Source organism: Saccoglossus kowalevskii, chromosome 17, assembly GCF_978046115.1.
Source record: "Saccoglossus kowalevskii chromosome 17, keSacKowa6.1, whole genome shotgun sequence".
Taxonomy (NCBI): Eukaryota; Metazoa; Hemichordata; class Enteropneusta; family Harrimaniidae; genus Saccoglossus; species Saccoglossus kowalevskii.
Genome location: NC_140657.1, coordinates 190,864 through 218,357, shown reverse-complemented (window position 1 = coordinate 218,357; position 27,494 = coordinate 190,864). Strand labels below are relative to the sequence as shown.

Genomic DNA, 27,494 nt, shown 5'->3' with positions numbered 1-27,494 from the left:
TTCGAATTATGAAATTTTGGATATCTGTCAAGTAACTGGAGTCTTTGTTCTGTAATCTTGTCAACATGTCTAGCACATCGCCATGCGTCAAGTCACTGTCGTTGTGGGGGTCAATAATTTGACTGTCATTGCAATTTATGTCATTGTTGTCTATAGATTCATGGTTTTCTTTGTCTGCAATAAAATTCTCAACAATCTGTTGCTCCCACTCGCCGTCATACATTGCTTCAGTCGGTATACGTTCATCAAAGAGGAGGTATTCTACAACGCTACACTGTGTTTGCGGGTCTGCAACTTGCTAAATAAGGTTTCCGAATTCTTTGTTGTCGTCTGCTTCTTCGTCATCATAAATTTCAATCTTGAAGCCCCCTTTACGGAAACATTCGAAAGCACAAAATTGTCGATCAGAATCGTTATGGAAAGAAGAAAACTCAATGTCTTTTGAGCGTTGAAGAAGTGATAATGCAGTGTGCTTCACCGCAATTGAAGGTGATGACCCCGATCATTTGTTTATATCCGGGGTCATTATACTGTCCAGACACCACGCGATGCGTGGGCGTGTGGTGTGAAAAATGTAATCAGTTGCCATTGTTTTACACGGGACGTTACTTGTAGTGTGAGATTTGGTATTGTTTCTGTGACGTTCGCGGAATTTGGACACAATGCACACTTTTTAGGTCGGGCAGACCGAATTACTAGACAGCGGATGTGGTGCAAATGGTCGGATGGTCGATGTATTCAGTGTGAATATTGGACTTGGGACCGATCAATGCGGTCGGTGTTCGGAGTAAACAGTGGTCGGATTTCACAGGTTGTTTTAACATAGGCGTCTATGGAGAAATTTCGGGGCTACATAAATCGGTCGGTTCTGACAGTAGGTCGGTTTATCCAGGGGTCGGTTTTGACAGGTTTTACTGTATATGAAGGAAGATGTCTACCGTCCGCAGATCAACAGCACATATTTCAGAAGCGTGGTGTTCCACACGTAATATTTTATACGAAGGTAAGTCAATGTTGGAAAGCTTTCTGACTTTTAACACGTCGCACTAAAACATGTGTGCGACCACCGGGTCGCTTGTACCCCCAGTCAATGTGTCTGCTGCCATGAATCCGCGGTGTTTTGGGTCCAAATATTAGGGTAGCCCCACATTACCCCAACCCCCTGGGACTAATGTGTGGGTATTAAATTGGTACAGTGGTCCTGGTGTTGGGCATTAAATTGGTACAGTGGTCCTGGTGTTGGGCAATAATTGACTGGTACAGAAAACTACATTAAATTTTGAAGAGCCGGTTGGACAATTGAACATTGGGAAATTGATTTAAAACAAACTAAAACTTTCTATTACGCAGATTAAATTATGAAAATGCTGCTGTTGCTGATACATGCCAGTGTATATTTAAAATTTAATAAAAAATGTACATTGTATTTTGACTTGAAAATCAAAAGGCACCAACTAACCGGATATGTTAAAGCGAGAGGGTTGCCGCCTGCGCACACGTGGGACGATGATAACAACACGCTAAAAACGCAAAGGAGTTATCAAGACATCAGAGATGAATTGGGTCGGTGTTTTCGTTTGGGAAGAAATAGGGGGGCATTTTACTATTATGTTCACATTATTTCATCATTATGTTCACATTTTTATATTATTTTATCATTATGTTCACATTATTTCATTATTATGTTCACATTATTTTTTATTAATATGGTTAGCATTATTTCATCATTATGTTAGCATTTTCATGTTATTTTATCCTTATTGTATCATTATGTTTTCGTTTTGTTAGCATTTTTACATTATTTCATCATTTTGTTCACATTTATATAATATTTTGTCATTAAGTTAGCATTATTTGACATGTTTATCTGTCTAATTATGATAATTTATGCATGGTGAACAAACTCCCTAGATCAGCGTAGGCGCGAGTACAGCATTTTATAATAATTTGTCATAACCATGGGTATACATTTTCTAACTACATAGGATTTTTTCACCATATGTCATTAAAGGTTGGTCAGTATTTTCTGTGCACAATTTTTAGTCCCCGTCCGAAAACGGGGACTTATGTTTTGCCCTGTGTGCGTGCGTGCGTCTGTGCGTGCGTGCGTCCGTGATCACCTGTATGATATCTCAAACATGCATGGACCGATTAAGTTCAAACTTCACTCATACATCACACATTATATGGGACATATGCACATGCATTTTTTTCATGATCCGATTAACGATAGCCGAATAGCGGCCATTTTAAGGCCGAAAATGCATCAAAATCACACATTTTCACCATTCCGGACCCGGATCTCAGTTATGCATGGACGGATTTCGTTCAAATTTGGTACATACAATAAACATAATAGGACCTTGATGCACGTCATTTCTTTTTTTTTGATCGGGTTTGAAATGGCCGACTGGCGGCCATTTTGTTTTAAAGAATTCAGTTCTGGATCCGTAACTGAGACATGCTTGGATTGATCGAGTTCAAACTTCACACACACACAAGGTACATCATGTCACAAGTATGTATGTGCATTTGTTTCATGATCTCATTAACGATAGCCAAATGGCGGCCGCTTTAAGGCCGAAAATGCATTGAAATCGCACATTTTCACCATTCCGGACCCGGATCTCAGTTATGCATGGACGGATTTTGTTCAAATTTGGTACATAAATTAAACATAATAGGACCTTGATGCACGTCATTTTTTTTCGGATCAAGTTCGAAATGGCCAACTGGCGGCCATTTTGTTTTAATAAATTCAGTTCTGGATCCGTATCCAAGACATGTCTGGATTGATCAAGTTCAAACTTCACACACACATGGTACATCATGTCACAAATAGATATGTGCATTTGTTTCATGATCTGCTTAACAATAGCTTAAGGCCGAAAATGCATCAAAATCACGTATTTTCACAATTCCGGAACCTGATCTCAGTCATGCATGGATGGATTTTGTTCAGATTTAGAACAATGTGTTGTACATATGCAGGTGCATTTCGGTCATGATCTGCTTTGAATGTATATGTCACTCAAATATGAACGGAACGGGGACGTGTCATTGACAATGACTTGTTAGATATAATATTGCATTGTTTCAGGACTTTTACCATGTAAAGAAGAGATGTTGTATTGTTTGTTATTTAATCTAGATTCTCAATGGATGAGGTTGTATTATTTGCTCGATGTGTAATCAACCTCTTTCACATCACAACTTTGAACTGCACTTTTCTGATGAACTAAATTTGCCACTATATAAGTTTGAAAAAGGCGCAATCTATAAATATCTGATACGTGTCCAGTCAATAACACAACACCCACAAAAACTTGACACTGTTTGGCAAGACATCCTTAGTCTGCTAAAGTGCTAAACTCAAATTCAAGGATTGCTATGTCACAAAATTACTTACGATCTTAAAGACAATATTGACATTGATCACCAGAGACGTTTGTTTTGTGTTCGTGCTAATCTCTTGTTGCGAAAATTTGTGAACTGTAGCACGGAGGTTAAGCAATTGGTTTTCAAAACTTATTGTTCTAGTTTTTATTGCTGTCAATTATGGTGTTGTTTTTGAAAGTCTACGCTTAATGCCATGAGGGTTTCCTACATTGTATAACAATGCTTTCAGGAAATTTTTTGGATATCCACATGATTGTAGTGTCAGTACAATGTGTGTTGTTAATAGAGTACAAACATTCCCTTGTCTTAATAGAAAGCTAGTATCTTTATTTACTGAATGCGTTTATACATCTACAAATGGCATTGTCTCTGTAATATATAGTAGTGACAAACGTTGGAACTCGCAGTTGGTGTGGTACTGGAATAATTTGATTTTTTGATTTTGTAGCAAAAACCTAATGTCTGTTTTTTTTATTATAAACAGTAACTCTATTTCATTTTCAATTTTTGTTCTGTAATTTACTTTATATGGACTCTGTCTGAAATAAATAATAATAATAATAATAATTAACAAATATGGGGATCTGCAGTGGCGTATTGCCCATGGTGCCTTTCCAACGGGGAGATTTCTGTTCAAAGCTTGTTTGAACAATTCTGATAAATGTCCTTTTTGTGATGAAGTTGACACACTTCAACACATTTTTTATGATTGTCCATCGAATAGCGCCTTACTCCATTATTTTTATAACATCACGTCGCGACTGCTTCAACCAGATTTTCGCATTCCGATTTGGTGGTTCACTATTTTACCACCCCATTGTTCAAAGCCTTTTATGTCTAGCAAAGCACAAGGTATATTTTGTTTCTTAGCGTGCATAGCTAAGGTTGCAATTCATGTCAGCCGTCGTAATAAAAGGCAAAACAAAGGCTCGAGTGAGCCTCTGGAAATTGTTATTCAAAGCATTAAGTCGAGGCTTGAAACAGAATATGAATGTTTCCGGATCACGAACCAACTGCCTGAATTTGAAATTATGTGGACGGCAGAGGATGCACTATGTAAAATCCAGGATAACACACTTCGCATTCTACTGTAATTGTGGCAGGTACATTTGTATGATCTATTTAAAACAGGAAGTTGCCTTGTCTTGTTGTTAAAAATCGATACAAACAAACATCATTGTATTAGCAAACTTAGCACACGCACAGGAGCCAAGAGTTTTGGCCTCTTGGTGGGCTACCATTGCACACAATTGCAGCAGTGCATATATGTTTTATGTTACTTGTTCTGTGTTTTAAATGTTTTGATTTTCCCTTGGAATTTGGCAGGGGGGTTGGTACCCCCTTAAGTGCGAACCAGTGTCACCGGCCTGCCTACGGGGTTCCAAGGTGTTTTGTACTGTTACGTGATCGTCTGTTATTTTATTTTACCCGTGAACCAAAAAGCATTTACCCTATGTTTAATTCTTTTTACATATGATGTGTTATGATGTGCACATATTTTTTTGTATGATTTTTATTTCAAAATGGCTGACTTGCCATCTCCTGGACATACTTTTAATGTTTTTGTTCAAAATACAGGCACATTTGTTTTGTCTTATCTGTACTTACCATATTACTGGCTCATATCAGTTATTTCTAGTGATACACACTACAGTCAAATATCCACAGTCCACTTTAGTTCATTTAGTTATTCTATACACCTGGTATATGGTATCTTAGATATCATACATTAGTTTTCCAATGTTCAGGACTGTGATGTTTATGTTTGTTTGTATTTTCAGGATTAAAATGGCATATAATCTCAAAGTGACGGTAGTTGGTGATGGGGCAGTCGGTAAAAGCTGTTTACTCATATCTTACACTACAGGATCATTTCCAGCAGAGTATGTGCCAACAGTGTTTGATAATTACTGTGCCAATGTCACAGTAGATGGTAAACCATATAATATTGCATTCTTTGATACTGCAGGACAGGTAAGGAATACCAGATGTAAATGGCTATCAGATGCAATTTTATTAGTCCCTGTTCGGACGAAGTCCAAAAACAAGGACTTATAATTCAGTCTCTGTCCGTCCGTGCGTCTGTCTCCATCCGTCCGTGCGACTGTGCACCCGTGCGTCCGTCCGGAATCATATCTCAGAATCCCTTAGACCGATTCCGTTCATTCTTTGCATGTGCCTAGTACTTTATGTGGGACATATGCATATGCAGTGGTTTAGCGATTTGATTCAAAATGGTCGACTGGCAGCCATCTTGTTTTTTGAAAATGTTGTATTTTGTACATGCTTTGTTAGTTTTCATTCAAACTTGGTACATAGATTATACACGTTAGAATTCATGTCCATGACGATTTATTTCACAATTGAATCAAAGATGGCCGACTGGCAGCCATCTTGTTTTTTGAAAATGTTGCATTTTGGACATGCTTTGTCAGTTTTCATTCAAATTTAGTATAGTTAGTATACGTGTCCCCGACCGTCCGTGAGTTCCTGAGTCTGTCCGTCTGTTCGTCCGTCTGTTCGTCCGTCTGTCCGTTCGTGCGTCAGTCTGTCCAGAGTCATATTTCAGAATTCTGTGAACCGATTCCGTTCATTCTTTGCATGTGCCTAGTACCTTATGTGGGACATATGCACATGCAGTGGTTTAGCGATTTGATTCAAAATGGCCGACTGGCAGCCATCTTGTTTTTTGAAAATGTTGTATTTTGTACATGCTTTGTTAGTTTTCATTCAAACTTGGTACATAGATTATACATGTTAGAATTCATGTTCATGACGATTTATTTCGCAATTTGATCAAAAATGGTCGACTGGCAGGCATCTTTTTTTTTCTTTTATGCGGTATCTTGGACATGCTCTGTCAGTTTTCATTCAAATTTGGCACATACATGTACTTTGTACATGTTAGGATGCATGTCCATAACAATTTGTTTCAAAATCTGATCAAGATGGCCGAATAACGACTGTTTTTATTTTTGGCCATATTACTACTACATGTGTTTTGATGTAAATAAACAATCTGTTGTATACGCCACTTGGAACTCAAGTTTCAAGGACACGCTCGCGACAACCCCCCCGCTTGAATATGACAAGCACAAAGCGAACTTTCAAAAATTTTATGGGGACTGTGTCATTTTCAATGACTTGTTTACATTACGGTTTACTTTATTTTTACTGTATTTAATTTATTCTGAAACAAGGACTTATAGTCTTCGTGTGTGTGTGTGTGGTACCAACATTGTGACGACTTCAATTTAACTTTACACTGACTTGTGACGACAGGACCTACATTGTGATGACCTTCACTATTTTCATAATTTTCATAATATAGCTTTTCAAAAAATTCCCTAAACACTTTGGCAGAAACTTAAAATTATACCCTATATATATACTAGAATCATACTGTTTCCAAATTGAGGTAACATGAATTCATGAAATTTCTTTTTCACACTTTATTTAAACACAGTACACGCATATACACGTCAAATAACTAAATAGTACCCATTTTACGCATTTTTTTTACTTCAGCTTGCACATCATATTATATTCAAAGAACCCTCCCTGGAACCATACCTACCTCCTTTACTAAACCTAAGCTTTGCAAACATTTCTATGTTCAGTCCTGGAATATTCAACTTTTATTAGTCCCCATTCGGACGCAGTCGGATATCAAGCATTTCTGGCGGCCAGTTTGTTTTAATGATTTGGCTTCTAGAGCTATATCTCTTAAATGCTTTGACTGATTATATTCAAATTTTATATATTCGTTATACATCATGTTATATATATGCATGTATTCAAAATGGCTGAATGTTGTTCCAGAGCAATATCTCTCAATATGGACAAGTACTTGTTTGACAATCAGATATAAATGTCAATCATTTTAATGTTAAAAAATAATATTCCTGACATGGTTATATTCCAGCTATATTACTATAAACAAAACTATATATCTTAAATTTGATAACTAACGGGGACTGCCATGCATGGCTTGTTTATTTAAACATAATTAAAACGCATTTCTACGATTAATTTAACTCAACCTTAAATAGGAAGGTATTTTAATCGAGTTCAAATCGCAACTATATTAAAAGTTAATCCAATGTGTGTTGTTACAACGATGGGACGACATGAATGTGTGTGTACATACATACATATCTCAGACATACCTTGATCAATTTTCTTCAAAATTTATATGTATTTAAAACCTAGTCTGATACATATGCACATGTGATGATTTTGTGATTGGGTCAAAGATGGTTTGACATTTTTGAAACCGGGTCTTAGGCATGTGTTGGTCAATTTACTTTAAACTTAATAACCATTATAAGTAGTTGATGTATGTCACTTTGATTTGTAAACTCTACTCAAGATGACTATTTGGTCTCTCAAGATGACTGGCTCCATCTATTACGTCTCTCAGAATGGCTGACTTCATCTATTAGGTCTCTCAAGATGGCTAACTCCATCTATTAGGTCTCTCAGAATGGCTGACTCCATCTATTAGGTCTCTCAGAATGGCTGACTCCATCTATTAGGTCTCTCAAGATGGCTGACTTCATCTATTAGGTCTCTCAGAATGACTGACTTCATCTATTAGGTCTCTCAAGATGGCTGACTCTATCTATTAGGTCTCTCAAGATGGCTGACTCCATCTATTAGGTCTCTCAGAATGGCTGACTTCATCTATTAGGTCTCTCAAGATGGCTGACTTCATCTATTAGGTCTCTCAGAATGGCTGACTCCATCTATTAGGTCTCTCAGAATTGCTGACTCCATCTATTAGGTCTCTCAAGATGGCTGACTTCATCTATTAGGTCTCTCAAGATGGCTGACTTCATCTATTAGGTCTCTCAGAATGGCTGACTCCATCTATTAGGTCTCTCAGAATGGCTGACTCCATCTATTAGGTCTCTCAAGATGGCTGACTTCATCTATTAGGTCTCTCAAAATGACTGACTTCATCTATCAGGTCTCTCAGAATGGATGACTCCATCTATTAGGTCTCTCAGAATGGCTGACTTCATCTATTAGGTCTCTCAGACAGGCTGACTCCATCTATTAGGTCACCAGAATGGTTGACTCCATCTATTAGGTCTCTCAAGACGGCTGACTCCATCTATTAGGTCTTTGAAGTACTGCATTATTATATACCTTTTGCATATAGCAATGTAAAATAGCAAATAGCAATGTAAAAAAATGTTTACGACTCTCACATATTTAAAGTGAAAAGAAGACACAGTTCGCTCACGCCGGATACAGCCGGTACTTCGGGTGGTCCATCAGAGTCTTCCATCCGTAACGACTCGGTGAGCCACGCTTTTGGGTGATACAGAGTTCTATCGATGTTAGTGATACAATGTAAATACCCCCCACCCCTGATCCTAAGGCGACCACTTTCAGTTGCTTCAACACTTATGGGATCACGGGCGTCGGGATCCGAAGCAACCCCGTCGGCATGTCTCTCCCTGTCCGTCCGAGTGCGGAGTGGGACACAGGGCGCGCAAACGGTGTTGATGGGCGGACATTGGTCAGCCGCAGAGGAGGTAACGCTCAAGGCCCCCAGGTGGGGTAAAATCTTGTGTGACACTTTCCGCTGGACCAAACGCTACCCGGTCGGTGTGGTTTCGGGATCAGTTCCCAAAGTGTGGGATGAGACCAAAATACCCCCAACCTGATCCCAAGGCTCCTTCCCCAGACCCAGGTACCACGAATTTCCGTTGGGCAGACCGGGTAAAGGGGGACAGCCGTGTTCCATGGGCGTTCTCGCCAGCTTAATCTGAGACGATCCATTACGCCCTGAGGGCAGAGTTGCTTGAGCGCATTATCGTGCACGCCCTGGACTCTGAGACCTTGGAGGCAGAACACACCAGCCTCCTAGACCAGGCGACACATTTATGGGTGGTCCACCGCACATCTACGTGCGACATCCCCTAGTGTCACCTGTCTCTCTTGGCTGGGGCCACTACTGCGCAATGAGACGTGGCCTTAGACACATGTGTTTTCGCCAGCAAGCTGAGTCAGGGGGTATGTGACGCAGACTGGACATCTTCCACCCTCTTTGTTCGGGGAATGGTGAGTACAGTCTTGGAGCTTCGGAGTGCAATGAACTAGCGGGTTCAGATCGAATCCGCTAGCCAGTTGACCCTGCCAAGGGCAAGCGGAGGGCACCCCAAGCACAGAAAACACAATGCCCTAGGGCGTCGTCCGCTAGCCAGAGTCAGCCAGGAGGCAAGCGCTCATACCCTTCCATGGGAGGGAAGAGTAGTGGCGCACCCCCAGGGAGGAAAGAGCCAGGTGGTGGCTCCTCACCCTCCTTGGGCGGACGTCTACCCCGACAGCGGAGGAAGCGTGTTTGACGCTTACCTCTGCAACCAGAGGGACAGGCATGTGTTTGGCGAGTGGCCAGGTCACAACTTAGTGACTACTTCAGGCCTTGGGGAACTCGCCTCATGGGGAAGAGAGCACCCCCGTCGCAACTGCCGAACCCATGGCCACATATTCCTGTCGTACACAGATTGCGCCGGTGTAGTCCGGTTTGGAGACAGCGGCTGACCGATCCCTGGACCTTTCCAGGTGGTGACATTCTGTTACGAGATACCACTGAAATCTCCATCTCCCTCGCCAGTGTCTCCCCTGTTGGGCGCTGCCAGGGGACTCTCGCAAGGCAGAAGCAATCAGGCAGGAAGTAGCAGCAGTTGAAACTTAGTCCAGGCTTCTACCCAAATGTGTTCGTAGTACCAAATCTACAAGTGGCGGGCGTCCAGTTCTGGACCTAGGCAGACTGAATCAGTATGTGCTCCTCGATCGGTTCCACATGAAGACGCCATTCAGGGTTCTCCTCTCCATCCGCCGTTTCGACTGGCTAGCCCCACTAGACTTAAGCGGGGCATACCTGCACATACTGATGCACCCAGCGAGTTGCCAACTCCTTCGAATCGCCCAGCTAGGCCAAGTATTCAAATTTCAGGTGCCCCCCGTTTGGTTATGCGCAGCGTCCTACGTGTTCACCAGAGTGATGAAACAGGTAGTGCTGCTGCTGCTTCACCAAATGTCGGTGCACCTCGGTGGGCTCGTTAGTAAATCGACAAGTCTCATCTCGAACCAACGCGCAGTTGGTGTCCCTGGGCATGGAGTTTTGACACAGAGGTAAGCTTGGTTTAGCTATTTCAAGCGTGTTGCTTAGTGCTGAGCAGCCTAGTCGAACGCCTAGTCAGCGTTCCCTCAGCGTCCCTCCGAGAACTAATGCGGATCATCAGAATGATGACCTTGGTTCAAAGGGTTTTTCCCCACTATAACGCTCGTTATAACGCTGAGCTCTCCTATGGGAACTAGATAGGCGGGTTTTGATCTCAGACCAAGTAAAGGAAGCTTTGCCCTGGAGGTCGTCACTGGCCAACCTCGGACAGGGGGCCCCCTTGGACCCACTTGCCGCAGGTATGACTCTGGCAACAGATGCCTCCTCCCAAGGTTGTGGAGTGCATCTATTGGACGAACAAGCCCAAGGATATGGCCCTCGCATTAGTTTCGGGACTACCATATCAACCGGCTTGAACTAAAAGCAGTATACTTAGCACTACCACGCTTTCTACCTGTAGTTCGAGACCACAGAGTCTTGCTTCGCACAGGCAACGCAGTGGTGGTCTCCTTCAAGAAGGAGGAGGAACGCGCTCCCCATTGTCAGTACTAGCGGAGCAAATCCTCTTTTGGTGCCTGAAATATAATGTGGAGCTAACTGCACACCACCTTCCAGGGGTGAGGAATAGTCTGGCAGACACCCTTTCAAGGCGGCTCCGTCTCCAAAGTGGCTGATATAAGCTTTGCTAACCCCATGGACCCTCTTAGTTGTGTACGTCTTTCCTTCTTTCCCGCTAGTTCACCGGGCACCGGAGAAAACTTGGAAAGGTGCACACCTGCATATTATCATTGGTCACACCCAATTGGTCAAGCAAGGCCTTGTTTCCACTTCTGTTGGAAATGCTAGTCGAAACACCAGTAGTGCTTTCGGACTTACCGGACCTGTCGTTTCAACCAGACGGCGCACTACGGGCTCATTGCCCACGGGTATCACTTACACGCATAGAGACTCTCAGTAGACCCGCACATACGAAAGTTTTATCTGAGCGGGCTGCCAACGACCATACCATCCCTCTATTTGCCAGGTAGCAGGCTTCTTCGTCCACATGCAGTGATTGTTGGCTATAGGTTGGCCTTGTCCCCCATCATTGAGAACTTACGGGAACAAGACTAGCCGATTGTCCTATTATTAGGAGACTATTTACTGCTTTTCAGACGCAGAGACCCCATACAAAGGAACTGTCCAACTGGGACTTGTTGGCTGTGTTGTCCGCTCTAAGCAGACCTCCGTTTGAGCCTCTTCGATCAGCATCACTCAAATTTTTGACGTGGAAATTAGTCTTCCTACTGGCCCTTGCCTCAGGTAGGCGTCGGCCAGAGCTGGGGGCATTGTCCTTCTTGGATGATGTACTGTCGTTATGGACAATCATGTTGTGCTAAAGACAGGAATCGGGTTTCTTGCCTAGAACCAAATCCTAGGACACGATTCTCACCCAATCATCATCCCCCGGCTGTTAAATTTTGCCTGCCCGGAGGGTCAGGAAGAATTGCTGGCCGGTTCGAGCATAGAGTTGCTACTAAACCGTACTAAGGATTCAGAACGGGGTGCCAGGCACATGTCTTTGTGTTACGGCCCAGGCAGGCAGGATAGGCCGGCTTCCCCAACTTCCATAACCAGGTGGTTTACTGCGACTGTATTAGAGGTCTATAGTACTTTAACTTCCTCTACACAGAGCTTGTATGAGCTCTGTGCGATTGCCAACTCACTAGTGCTAGCGTCAGGTGCCCCCCCCTCGAACATACACGGAGGGCAGGCTTCTGGAGAACGCAGAACGTCTTTATCGACTACCACCTAACAGACACCGAATCCCATGAGGAAGGGGTCTTTAGGTTGAGTCCTGTCGTAGCGGGTCAGTCTTGGTTTGCTGACCCAGCCCGAACGACCACAAGGGTCCCTGTGCATAGGAATAAGTCAATCCCTGGAAGCTCCCAGGGCCTGCTTTTCAGCCTATGCCCTCATGCAGAACTGTTTCGGTCTTTACTTCGAAAGCATACTACCCCCAGAATTGGGTTGGGGTCTAGCTTTCTCAAGCACACCGAACCTTGTCACCGTAGCAGCATTCTTGCTCCGGGGACAGCACAGGCAAAATAAGACACCAACTTTTTTGGGTCTTAACTAAGGTGTTGAGTTTATTGTAGTTTGTTTCATCCCGGACTGGGAAAAGACTATCATCATTTTCTGTTTGCTCGGAAAACCCGCCACCTATCGGCGTCTGACTCTGCCTACAGTTCAAAATAGTCATTTTGACTGACCGGAGTCTATGGTGGGTAATTGAATGTATTGAATTTAGGCAGAGGGTTCTCTGAACCCGCCTATTCACATAGTTCATACCCACCATAGACTCCGCCCCCCTCCCCAACCACCCCACTCTTTCCGTAGCGTTGGTCTAAGTCCTCAAGGCAGAGAGAAAGGAACCAGAGTGATTGTACAGCCGTTAATAGCGCTGCCATATGGCCTCGTTCACATGGTTTGTGACGTAAGGGAAAAAGAATCTTGGGGTCATGGGGCTTCCCCTGACCTAGATTCTACCTCTCCATCACCGGCAGAATTGCTGATTAATGCCTACAGTTCAAAATAGTCATTTTGACTGACTGGAGTCTATGGTGGGTATGAACTATGTGAATAGGCGGGTTCAGAGAACCCTCTGTCTAAAACTATTTCATGGATTATTTACCAATGTGTTATGGTTTGAGTTGGAGGCAATGAGACTAAAACAAAAATTAAAATTCAGGGCACTACTTTTCAAAACACGTTGCTCGAATAAAACTGAACATGAACCGAGGAAAGGCACGCGCGACTAATCTTGAATAATTACTACTATCAATCAAAGTCATGTGATGTTGGACCACTGAAACAGGATGCGTCATAGACTATGCAAGTGATTAACACCAATCATTAGCATAGCCACACCTCCAATTCACACTTGCCCTAGGCAGGTGAATTGGGCCTATAAGCCATTTTCACTTGATTGTGAATGAATAACTTTTTTGCAGGAAGACTACGACAGATTGCGCCCTCTAAGTTATCCTGGTACAGATGTGTTTTTACTTTGTTTTTCACTGGCAAGTCGAGCCTCATTGGAGAATGTCACAGAGAAATGGTGGCCAGAAATTCAGCACCATATGCCGAAGACACCGGTAGTATTGGTTGGAAATAAAGTTGGTAAATACATCACACTGCCTGGAACACTATAATTGCATATGGTGGATTTGACTACATAAAAATATTTCTAATAATTATTTTATTGTATCCAATGACTTCATATTACACATAAGATTAATGTACTCCAATATTTTGCTTGTAGATTTAAGATCTAGTAGTTCAACATCTGTTATAACCTATGATGAAGGGAGGATATTGGCAAAATCTCTTAGAATACCTTACGTTGAAACCAGTGCACTTACCCAGTTTGGGGTCAACGAACTTTTCAACAAAGCAGTAAGTGTAATGAGTCTTGCATGTATTTATGGCATATATTTGTTTGCACTGACACAACATCTATACTTGGTGTAATAAATCGGTGAGTAAGTAGAGTTGCAAAGTTAAGAAGTCCACCTGTGAACTAAGCAAATAACACCGAATAAACGGCAAGGTAAAGACTATGTCTAATTATAGTAAATACGTACTGCGTGCGTGACTCGAACCGGCGCTCGCGTACGGCACCTAATCACCTAGCTTCACGCCACTACACGTCTTCCCCTCAGCCACTGGGCATCCCCCAAAAAGGATGCTTAATAACCGAGCTTATTACGTGCAGAGAACATGAAACCCGTCCACGTGATACGCTCCATACAGCATGGCCAGAATGAACATGTAAGACTGGTTCACCTGTGAACTAGCCAGGTAAGGTATGACAATTTGAAAACTTTGCATGACAAACTTTGTATGTGGCTTACTCAAAATCTAAACAACAACTAATGTTAAAATCTAATAACCCTGTTCTCACTAACGTACTCTATTTGAATCAAGATGGATTCAAACATGCAATCCGACCAGAGTATGCACATGCTCAGTTTTTGACTCCCATGTGCGAAGCACAAAATGGGAGTCTTTGCAGTTAGTGTGTCTGTATGTATGTGTGTGTGTGTGTGTGTGTGTGTGTGTGTGTGTGTGTGTGTGTGTGTGTGTGTGTATGTGTGTCCGACTGTTCCACTGCTATCTCAAGAACCATACATCGGTTTTTGATGAAACTTGGTGCATAGATGCTCTGGGCCAATGCACAGATTTGATTAGGTTTTGGTAAAAATCCATGCTCGTTAATTACCTAATTTGCATGATAATTAGCTAATTTTTAGCTGTTCTATGACTGTTCCACTGATATCTAAAGAACCACTCATTGGATTTTGATGAAACTTGGTACATAGATGCTATGAACTAATGCTAGGTTTTGATTAGGTTTTGGTTAAAATCCATGCTCGTTAATTACCTAATTTGGATGATAATTAGCTAATTTTTAGCTGTTCTATGACTGTTCCACTGATATCTAAAGAACCACTCATTGGATTTTGATGAAACTTGGTACATAGATGCTCTGAACATATCCGCAGATTTGATTAGTTTTTGGTAAAAATTCGTGCATATTAATTACCTAATTTGCATGATAATTAGCTATTTTTTAGTGGTTCCATGACTGTTCCACTGATATCTAAACAACCACTCATTGGATTTTGATGAAACTTGGTACATAGATTTTCTGAACTAATGCTAGGTTTTGATTAGTTTTTGGTAATAATCCGTGGATACTAATTACCTAATTTGCATAATGATTAGTCAATTTTCGGTTTTTCCACTGATATCTCAAGTACTAATCATCACATTTCAATGAAACTTGGTACATAAATGTCATATGACACTGCACAGACCTGATAGTTTTTATGGTAATATCAGTACATGTAATTACCTAATTTGCATAATTAATTAATTTTCAGCTTTTGATATAAGTAGTGAGCATTACATTTCAATGAAACTTGGTACTTACATACTCAAGGACTATGCAGAGATTGATTGTTTCGGTTAAATATTTGTGCATATTAATCACCTAATTTGCATAATTAGTTAATTTTCAGCTTTTCCACGGGTATCTCAAGTACTAATCATCGCATTTCAATGAAACTTGGTACATAGATTCTTTAAGACTATGCAGAGACCTGATTAGTTTCAGGGTAAATATTTGTGCATATTAATCACCTAATTTGCATAATTAACCAATTTCCAACTTTCACACTGATATCTCAGGTACTCCCGTAAAAACCCTCAAATAAGAGCCACTTTGTAACACTTTCATTTCTGGGTGGTGCTTATTTGAGGTAACATGTTGACAACCCTGTAGCCAGTGGCTCTTAAACCAGGGTCATCAAACTTTTTCATTGTGAAATAGGGAAGGGGATAGGCAAACACACACACAACCAAAACAGACAAGTAATTATTAATGATGTATCATTGCAATTAATTTATTCTGTAAAAATACTGTTATGGGAATAACAAATGTCAAATAAATACGACGATTCGACGTTTCATGGACAATGTGTAGCAATGCCTGAAGTCACGTTTCACTGACAATGTGTAGCGATGCCTGAAGTCTGATTTGGTAGCACTCTCAGTGTCTGACCCAACACTCGAATCACTTGTACAATTGTTTACCAAGTTTGGTACGGCAAACTTTTTTCTTGAAAACTGGGAATAACTTGCGTGGCTGTGGCTGGCGTGGTGGTTGATTTGGTGACAATATAAAATAGTTTCGGATAGAATTGATCTGACCAGCAGCGACAGGAGAGGACATACTTGCAAAGGAAGCATGGAACGAATGATAAAAATGATGCCCAATCACTTGTTTTTATGGCAAAAACAATAAATAAAAACACGTTTTTCTATAGATTTGTACAGCTTGGGTACTTGGGCATTGTTTTAATTGCGCTAGACGTCTGACAGTACAGCTTTGGTTTATATTTCCTGTTTCATAATCAAGCCAGCTTATAATGATATTCACGTACTTCACAGTCCACGCAAACAGGGTCAAACTATAGCCCCACCCCTATATAACCAAATACGAAACGATACTGAGAAAGTAACAATTACATGTATTAAAAATAATTTCCTGTGACCAATCGGAGAGACGAAATCATTCACGAAAGCCCAGGCCTGTTACAAGGCATTTTCTGATTGGTACAAGTTCAGATTATTTTCAATTCTCACAAATAGCTAATTTAAATATTTGGGTCAGGCGGGTCACGTAGACTTCACTTTGCTGTAAGACAAGTTGATCGCACAAGTTTGTGGAACTAATCCATTCGACTTCAATTTTGATTATTTTCGGCAAGAGAGTCCTCTCCAAACTAATGCTAGTTATTTTGTTACTTCCCTGAACATTTTGTCTTGAATCATCCAAAAACGAACGTCTCACATAAAATGCAAAAAATAACCCAAAATCACGATCAGCGAGAGTGGGCTGCGTAATCATTACATTCTCACAGTCGGAGCTACGTCACGATCCCTCAAATGTTGCCATGACCGGATTAACACCTCTGTTTTCCCCCACGCTAACCAAATTCCCCCCACGGCAAGGAAAAAATCTTTTGTTTTCTGCTGACTTCCTGTTCCGGTCCATCTGTGAGAATGTATTTTCGATACCTCCGATTTTCAGATAAAGGCGTTCTAAAATCGTGACGTTCTTTACTTGGTTATAAAGACAACATTGACAATGAATATCTCAACGTGTCCTTCGGTGTTTCGGCAAAAAACATACTAGTAGTTACTATGAATAGTTTGTGAATTGGTCGATTGTGTGTCAGAAATATAAAATGGACAAGTTGACAGTCACATTCACGCTCTCAGTGCATTTCTTTCGTCTATCATTCTTCCGTTCTCAATTACACAGGACATCAGGCAAGTTATGGGGATAATCTTTATTTGTCTCACACCTTCTGTGCGGCAATAAACAATGCAGGTGGAAGTGAGGCACGATAAGCTCGGTGTCTGCCTGATTGTAAACAACCGGGTGGCTGGCACTTAGTTCTGGGTTCTTATTGACAAAACCACTCAACTCTTGGTGGCTCTTAATGGAGGGTCAAATGTAACAAATTTTCACTGAGTGGCTCTTAATTGAGGGTGGCGCTTATTTGCGGGTTTTTACGGTAATCATCACATATCAATGAATGTTTATACATGGATGCTGTAGGACAATAGACAGACCTGGATAATTGTGGGTTAAAATCTGTACATATTAATTACCCAATTTGCATAATTAACCAATTTTAAGCTTTCACACTGATATCTAAAGTACTAATTTCCATTTTAATGAAACTTAGTACAAAGATGCTCTAGGACAATGTACAAACCTAATTAGTTTGGGGTAAAACTCTGTTCATATTATTTCCCCAATTAGCATAATAATTCATAATTTTCAAATTATATTTAATGTGTCTCCAATACTCTCAGCACATGGGAGTTCTTTCTAAGCTTTCTTTGATTTAGTTATACTATAACCAACACCAATTATTGTGTTGATTGTAATTACTGGTGTGTGATATGTACATATCCAGAACTGTATGAACTGACAGAAAACTGTGTGATATGACCACAGATGTTGCCATTCATGAAATTATATAGACTGAGCTGAATTCTACTTCTGTTACTGAAGTTATGGCATTTTTATTATCCAAAACGATACCTTGTTCATGAAAATATCTGTTATACTTCCTATCAGTGAACATGACCTTTGTTCGGGGAGTACTTGATGGCCAATTTTGCTATTCTGCTTTTGTGATTATTCTGACTTTTGAAAACACCATTTTTTACTCAAATGTGCAAAGGACACAATGGAAGTCATACATAGACCAGATTACTGGTGTTTTTAAAGTGTTTTTGAGCTAAAAGTTTGATCACTTTAGCCTTTTCTAAATCCTGTTTGATTATTATTTATTATGTTATTGTTTTCTGTGAATCGATATAACCTAATATATTATTTACTTTGTTACATAGCACCTTACCAATATAACTTGATACTGCAACTCCACCATAATTTCTCGGCTCATCTTTGTCTCATTTTTGTAATCATCGTTATTTGGAAAATGTTTATGTTCAAACTGGGGCATTTTGAAGGGATGGGCACTTCAATGGGACCAGTGGAAATGCCTCAGATATCTCAAGTGGGTGTAGGTGCTTAGTCAAGCCTGGGCCTTAAGTACATAGTATGTGTACTTGCATTTATTTTATCAATGTAATGGTTTTGTAACCAAACTTTCACCTATATCTTGAAAAATATATGCTAGTCACACCAAAATTTATCCTGGTTGAAGTTTAAGTTGCTCAAGTTTGAAGATAATCAGATAAGAATTATTTTCAGATATTGACATAATGATGCAAAAATTGAGCTTGGTCAAGATTCAAAACTGGTTGATAATATGTTAGGTTTAAAGAATAGTTAAAAAAATGTTTGCTGACACTGTGTCACTGATATATTAGTAATGTCATTGTTGTTTCCATACTAACCCAGTAAAGATGTTAATTTTATGAATAAGGTAAGATTTATCTATCTGTTTGTCTGCTTTGTTTGTCAAGGTCCAACATGTGAATTTGTCATTGAGTAGCAAGAAACCATTCAAGAAAGGATTTGGATTGTTTGGATTCAATAGAAAAAACAGTAAAAATGATATTCCCCAGCCACCTTATATGCCACCTGCTGGTGAGTTAATGTTTCAAGAGATGTCAGCAATATGTCAGACTTCAAGAGATGTCAGCATTATGTCAGACTTGAGCTGTAAGACATGTCATATGTCAGCATTATGTCAGACTTGAGCTGTAAGACATGTCATATATCAGCATTATGTCAGACTTAAGCTGTAAGACATGTCATACGACAGTATTAGGTCAGACTTGAGCTGTAAGACATGTCATATGTCAGCATTATGTCAGACTTGAGCTGTAAGACATGTCATATATCAGCATTATGTCAGACTTGAGCTGTAAGACATGTCATATATCAGCATTATGTCAGACTTAAGCTGTAAGACATGTCATACGACAGTATTAGGTCAGATTTGAGCTGTATGACATGTCATATGTCAGCATTATGTCAGACTTGAGCTGTAAGACATGTCATACATCAGCATTATGTCAGACTTGAGCTGTAAGACATGTCATATGTCAGCATTATGTCAGACTTAAGCTGTAAGACATGTCATACGACAGTATTAGGTCAGATTTGAGCTGTATGACATGTCATATGTCAGCATTATGTCAGACTTGAGCTGTAAGACATGTCATACGTCAGCATTATGTCAGACTTCAGCTGTAAGACATGTCATACGTCAGCATAATGTCAGACTTCAGCTGTAAGACATGTCATAAGTCAGCATTATGTCAGACTTATAAGGTTATGTCAGATTTGACAGGTCAGCATTGATATGTCTGAAAAGTTATCAGAAATGTCCATACCTTATTATAACATTACCGTGTGCTGATATGCATGACAAAGATGTACCCATGGTCACAAAAATCCAGCATACAGTTACATGCAATTTTATTTTTTGCACTTGGAAATGTGTTTCTAATATCTAGCCAATATATCAATTATCTTATATACATGTTTTGCTTGCAGGAAAAGCTCCCTGGATTGAAATAGAAACATCCATGTTTGCTGAGCACATGTATAAGTTATTGGAGAACCCGATCTATTCAGATGTGACATTTATTGTGGAAGACGAACGACAGTTCCAAGCTCATAAGTGTATACTTTGTGGAGCATCATCCTATTTCCGCCAAGTTTTTGGAATACTACCTGAAAAATTGGTAATTTGCAATGATGGAAAGCAACATAATTGAATTTAATTTTTTACTAAGATGATAAATGTTTAAGTTAGGATGCTAAATAAAAGTAAAAATGTCATGTCTTCACGATAGAATGATTTAATACTAATTCTGATTGAAATTAACAATTACATTGTATCATAATATTTCCATTAATGTTATATCGTGTTTTCAAATTATTGAATATATATCATCATGAAGTTAACTTTTTGCTTTGAAGGTCTTACTTCTATACATTCAAACATTCCAACTAACTGCTAGAATTCTAAACATACTTGAATCACTTCAGAATTATTCTTTTCTTGCAGAACAATCAATTGAAAGTTGAGAAACCGTACAGTCGTGTTGACCTGAATGATGGCAAAGTGTTAGGAATATCTTCTATTATAGACCAAATAGAGGGAGATGTTAGTAAATCTATTGTATCTATCAGTGGAAATATTTCTATCAAAATATTCAAACATGTATTGGAGTTTCTGTATGCAGGTGAGTCATTGAGTGTATACAGGTGAGCCATTGTGTGCATGCATGCGAGTCATTTAGTGTGTGCATTTGAGTCATTTTGGTGCGTTCGGATGAGTCATTGAGTGTGCACGGGTGTGTCATTAGTGTATGCATGTGAGTCATTGTGTGTATGCAGGTCAGTCATTGAGTGTGTGGGTGAGTCATTGAGTATATGCAGGTGAGCCATTAGTATGTGAAGGTGAATCATTGAGTACACACAGGTGAGTCATTGAGTGTGTGTGCAAGTCATTAATACATGTTGGTGAGTTATTGGGTATGTTCAGGTATGTCATTGAGTGTATGCAGGTGAGTCATTAGCATATGCATGTGAGTCATTGAGTGTATACAGGTGAGTCATTGTGTGCATGCATGTGAGTCATTGAGTGTATACAGGTGAGTCATCGTGTGCATGCATGTGAGTCATTTAGTGTGTGCATTTGAGTCATTTTAGTGTGTTCAGATGAATTGAGTGTGCACGTGTGTGTCATTAGTGTATGCAAGTGAGTCATTGTGTGTATGTAGGTGAGTCATTGTGTGTATGCAGTAGAGTTGTTTTAGTGTACGCAGGTGAGTCATTGAGTATATGCAGGTGAGCCATTAGTGTGTGGAGGTGAGTCATTGAGTGTGTGGGTGAGTCATTAGTGAATGTAGGTGAGTCATTGGTTATGTTCAGTTATGTCATTGAGTGTATGCAGGTGAGTCATTGGGTGTGTACAGGTGAGTCATTGGTGTATGTAGGTGAGTCATTGTGTGTATGCAGTAGAGTTGTTTTAGTGTGTGCAGGTGAGTCATCGAATCTATGCGGGTAAATTGTTGAGCGTGTGTGGGTGAGTCATTAGTGTATACAGGTGAGTCGTCATGTGTATGCAGGTGGTTCATTGAATGTGTGCAGGTGATTTATTGAGTGTATGCAGGTGAATCATTGAGTGTGTGTACATGGGTCATTGAGTATGTGCAGGTGAGTCATTAGTATATGCAGGCGAGTCATTGAGTGTATACAGGTGAGCCATTGTGTGCATGCATGTGAGTCATTGAGTGTATACAGGTGAGCCATTGAGTGTATGCAGGTGAGTCATTGAGTGTATACAGGTGAGACATTGAGTGTATACAGGTGAGTCACTAAGAGATGGGTAAAGTCAAGATATTGTGTGCATGGTAATACGTACACCATATGTGAAATGATATTTCTACCTAGTCAGGCTTACCACATTTTGCTGAGAACCTATCCAGGGACACATTGCAAGCATTAAAGAAGGCAGCTGAAATATTCCACTTGCCCAGACTATCAGAAATCTGTAAAAACATTGAAAATGATGAGGAGTTTTTAAATCCTAGTATTGGCACCTATCTTAATGATTGTATGGGTCAGCAATTTAAAGAGTTATTCTTCAATAAGAAGGTCTTATCAGATATACAGTTTAATGTGGAAGGTAAGTTGATTGCTTCTTGAGGTCAGTGACGACTCAAAATGTCCAAAAAATATGCATTTAAATTTGTTTCTTGTCAGTGTGCATCAGTTCAAAAGTAGACATTCACAACTTGAAATAAAAGAAAAAAATGTCATTGAATCATATTTTGGAACATTTTAGTATCAGAAATAAATGTTTCCCAAGCCTATTCCAGGGGTCAGGGTTTATTAAAGCTATGATTCTGAATATTTTTTTGTTTAAATATAACGAAACTTACCAGAATATTGTTTAAGACACAATTGCATGGGCAACTTTTACATTGACTTGATTAGATAAAGGTAAATTTATATAGCATATATGCTTTAAAAAAAATCCATATCGCAATATCTTCTGTTCTCTGGTTGGTCCTGATATGCTTTTATACAGCTAAAGTTATAAACAATTTGACATACAGCATGCAGTCATACTTGATGTTGCTTGAACTATAACCCCACCCAACATATATATTTACTATCTTGCTTTCTAAAACATGGTTGCTATTTCAATGTTAGTGACATGCAGTTATAATGACATTGTCACCAGATTTCAATTATGTCTACTTGGTATATAGTAATGAAGTAATGTCAGATGTAAAACAATATGAAGTTGAATTCTCAATTGTAATATAAACAGAGCTTGATTAGGAAATGTCATTTTTACTTCTCTGTCGACTTGCTGAAGGGCTCTATAGATAACTGCATGGTTTATGACAAGATCAGCAGCCAATGCCTTTGTGTATTTAAATGTGTGGAGTTTGATATACAGAACCATTTTCAAACCACAAAACAGAGCTAAAACTAAACTAAACCATCTACCTCTAACCTGCTATAATCCTAATCCAAATTTATACTTTGAACCCATAAACACCACTAATGCATTTTATTAGTCCCCTTTCGGACGAAGTCCGAAAACGGGGACTTATGTTTTGACCTCCGTGCGTCTGTGCGTGCGTGCGTGCGTGCGTCCGGACCTGTATCTTAGAAATGCCCTGACCAATCACAATCAAATTTCACACATACATCATACATGATATCATACATATGCACGTCAATTTGTTTCACGTTCTGATTCAAGATGGCCGAATGGCGGCCATTTTTGTGCTAAAAATCATCAAAATCAAGCATTTCCCGGCTGTTTACATATGGATTTTGTTCAAACCTTGTATATACGTTGGACATTATAGGACCTTGATAAACATCATTTTGTTTTACGATCTGATTCAAGATGGCCGAATGGCGGCCATTTTTGTGCTAAAAAATCATAAAAATCAAGCATTTCTCGGCTGTTTACAGATGGATTTTGTTCAAACTTGATATATACATTAGACATTATGGGACCTTGATGCAAATAATTTTGTTTTTCAGATAACATTCAAAATGGCTGACTGGCGGCCATTTTGTTTTAATGAATGGACTTCTAGACTCATATTTCCAACTTGTTTTGACTGATTATGTTCAAATTTTAAATATTCTTTATACATCATGTCACAAATATACGGATATATTGGTTTGACGATCCTTTTCAAAATGGCCTAATGGTGGCTATTTTTGTGCTAAAAAAATTGTTTTATTTTTTAGATCGGATTCTGAATGGCTGACTAGTGGCCATTTTGTTTTAATGAATGGGCTTCTAGAGCCATATCTCTGACATGCTTTGACTGACTATGTTCAAATTTCATATATTCGTTATACATATATTCATAATGGCAGATTTTGTTTTAATTAATGCTGTTCTAGAGCAATATCTCTCAATACTCATTTGACGATCAGATACAAATGTCAATCATTTAAATGTTAAACAATCATCATATTCCTGACATGTTTATATTCCAGCTATATTACTATAAACAAAACTTTATATCTTAAATTTGATAACTAACGGGGACTGTGCCATGCATGGCTTGTCTTCTTTATAGGTACCACAGTGTATTCACATAAAGCAATATTGATTGCAAGATGTGATGTAATGTCAGCCATGTTTAGTGGACGATTTGCAGAGAGTTCAAGTAACAAGGTAAGTTATAATAATGATGCTCATATTGATCTTGTTTGTTTTGAGATTCTTAAATTTTGTTGTTTATTAGTCCTTGTGTTTGGAAACCTCTGCAGGTGTGAGCACATTGAAACTTCATAAATACATGAAGTATCTTAAGCGACTTATCCACATCCATGATTTGATTCAAGTAGGCTGCATGGCGGCCATTTAAAAAAAAAATTTAATTTCTGCCATCCCAGAACCAGAATTTTGTGTAAGGATGTATTTTGTTCAAACTTGGTACATACATCAGACATTATGGTTCTTGTTAATTTTGTTTTTCAGAGTGAATTCAAACTGGCTTAAAGCCATAATTGTGTGAAAACTGCTATGAGAGCAACAGCCTAAACATAATGCAACTGAAAAGTGGAAAAGTATGCTGAGAGTTTATTGACGCAGCAAAGTAATATTAGAATTTTTACCAAATGAACTGTTTTACTTTCAATTGCTTCTTTGTATTGGTGTAATAGATTGAAATACTGAATAGCAGACCAGAATGTTTCCTTGCATTGATGGAGTATCTCTACAGTGACCATTCACCGATTGAGGATAATGACTCAGTTGGTATTGTGGTACTAGCCAATCAGTTTAGTCAATTGAGACTCATCAATTTATGTGAACTGTACATCACTAAAGAGATTGAAAGGTCAACAGCTGCTAACATCGCAGAGGCTGATATTGACGTGATTGGACTGCTTCATAGTGCACAGGTACATAATAATAACCACAATTTTTCCCCATTTTTGTTTTTAGACAGACACAGTAAATTGGGTTCCATGTAATTGTCCATTTATCACATTTTTCCAAACTTGGTAGATAGTTGATATATGATGGTACACATATGCCCCTCATATATATGACCTAAAATAAGCTTAAAAATCTATATTTGGCTCCGCTGTTGACTGTGTAGAGTGGAGCTTATTTTATGAGTGATTGTCCATCAGCATCTGCATGAACTTTATACTTTTTCAACTTCTTCTTGAAACTGCAAGTCTGATTACTTTGATATTTTAATTGAAATGTGCATTGCTAACAGCAGAGCTATCTCATCATTTTTTGAATAGTTTGAGAAGAATCAGTCTCTGCAACTTGAAGACAATGCTCTATATGTTTAAACAAGCAGCCTCTTGACTGAGTTAGCAATTTAATGCACAAATCTGAGAGAGGTCTAAATCAAACAGACTTGCATTTTTTAACAAAATATCACTTTATACCAAAAATGAGAAAAAATATTCATCAAAATTTGAATATTTGAATATATATCATCATGAAATGAACAAATCTGAAAAAGGTCCAACTTTATTGGATTTATTAGAAATTTGCCATCATTTTGTTCAGCAAAATACTTGGTCATTTTTAGTCCTCGTTCGGACGCAGTTTTGACCTCTGTGCATCTGTGCTTCCGTCCATGCGTGCGTGCGTCTGGACCTGTATCTTAAAAATGCCTGGACCAATCACAATCAAACTTCACACATACATCATACATCATACATGATGTTATGCATATGCACATCAATTTGTTTCACGATCTGAATTGCGTCAATTTTGTTCTAAAAATCATCAAAATCAAGCATTTCTCGGCCGTTACATAGATTTTGTTCAAACTTGGTATATACGTTGGACATTATAGGACCTTGACGCTCATCATTTTGTTTTTCAGATTAGATTAAAAATGGCCGACTGTCGGCCATTTTGTTTTAATAAATGTGGTTTTAGTGCCATATCTCTGACTTGCTGTGACTGATTATGTTCAAATTTTAAATATTCATTATACATCATGTCATAGATATACATATATCAATATAATATATTGGTTTGATGATCCTATTAAAAATGGCCGAATTGTGGCCATTTTTGTGCTAAAAAATCATCAAATATCCAGCATTTATGGTTGGATTTTGTTCAAATTTGGTACATACATTAGACATTACGGGTTCCTGATGCACATTATTTTATTTTTTGGATCAGATTCAGAATGGCTGACTAGTGGACTTCTAGAGCCATATCTTTGACATGCTTTGACTGACTATGTTCAAATTTTATATATTCATTATACATGTATTCAAAATGGCTGATTTTGTTTCAATTAATACTGTTCCAGAGCAATATCTCTCAATACTCGTTTGACAATCGGATACAAATGTCAATCATTTAAATGTTAAACAATCATCATAATCATATTCCTGACATGTTTATATTTCAGCTATATTACTATAAACAAAACTATATATCTTAAATTTGATAACTAACTTGGACTGTGCCATGCATGGCTTGTTATCTATAACTTTATAATGCAATCATTAAGTTTATTCAAATTAGTTACTGAGGCATTGTATTATTTGTTCTGTGATATTTTGTTTGATGAAAATCTGAATTTTTGTCTGTTTGCATGTTTCAAATTTACACTGTATAATTTGGGTGTTGAATGCCACATACAGCCAGACTAAACACACTAACAAATATACACATGCTAAAATGTTTAAGGTGTACATGTATATTATGGCCTTCGAAATTTTAAACACATTTATTGGCAATCCTGGTTGAACATGCAGCAGTAAATTGTTTGTTAATACCTTTGTTTATTTTTTACAGATTCATAATGCTGATCAGTTGTCTGATTGGTGTTGTCACTTCATTTCTACAAACTATATGGCATTTACTCAGCGAACTGAGTTTGCAGAACTTGATGGCGATAATCTTGATTTTATAACAAAGAATCGCTGGCCACCAATAGATTATCTCAATGAAGTGGAAGAATACAAAAAAATTATTGGAAAAAATAATGACAGATGTATTGTTATGTGAATTGGTTGATGGAATGTTTGGCAAGGTCTTACATGATAGCTGTTTTTGACTCCCGTATGCAAAGCACACAATGGGAGTCTTTATGGTTACCCTGTCTGTATGTGTGTGTGTGTGTGTGTGTGTGTGTCTGTTTGTTCCACTGATATCTCAAGAACTGTATGTTGGTTATTAATGAAACTTGGTGTATAGATGCTCTAGGCTAATGCGCAGATTTGATTAGGTTTTTGGTTGAAATCCATACATATTAATTACCTGATTTGCATGATAATTAGCTATTTTCAGCTGTTCCTTGACTGTTCCACTGATATCTAAAGAGCCATTCATTAGATTTTGATGAAACTTGGTACATAGATGCTCTGGAC

At 39.0% G+C, this 27,494-nt stretch overlaps 1 protein-coding gene across 1 annotated transcript; it reads left to right on the top strand.

Moving 5' to 3' along the window:
• LOC100367936 (rho-related protein racA-like) lies at positions 1–27,494 on the top strand. Its single transcript, XM_085492398.1, has 11 exons — positions 1–1,003; positions 5,181–5,373; positions 13,531–13,699; positions 13,842–13,975; positions 19,094–19,217; positions 20,133–20,323; positions 20,650–20,827; positions 22,045–22,275; positions 24,209–24,306; positions 24,798–25,037; positions 26,920–27,494. Exons 2-11 carry the CDS (start codon positions 5,188–5,190, stop codon positions 27,130–27,132), a joined length of 1,764 nt encoding a protein of 587 aa, XP_085348524.1. The 5' UTR covers positions 1–1,003; positions 5,181–5,187; the 3' UTR covers positions 27,133–27,494.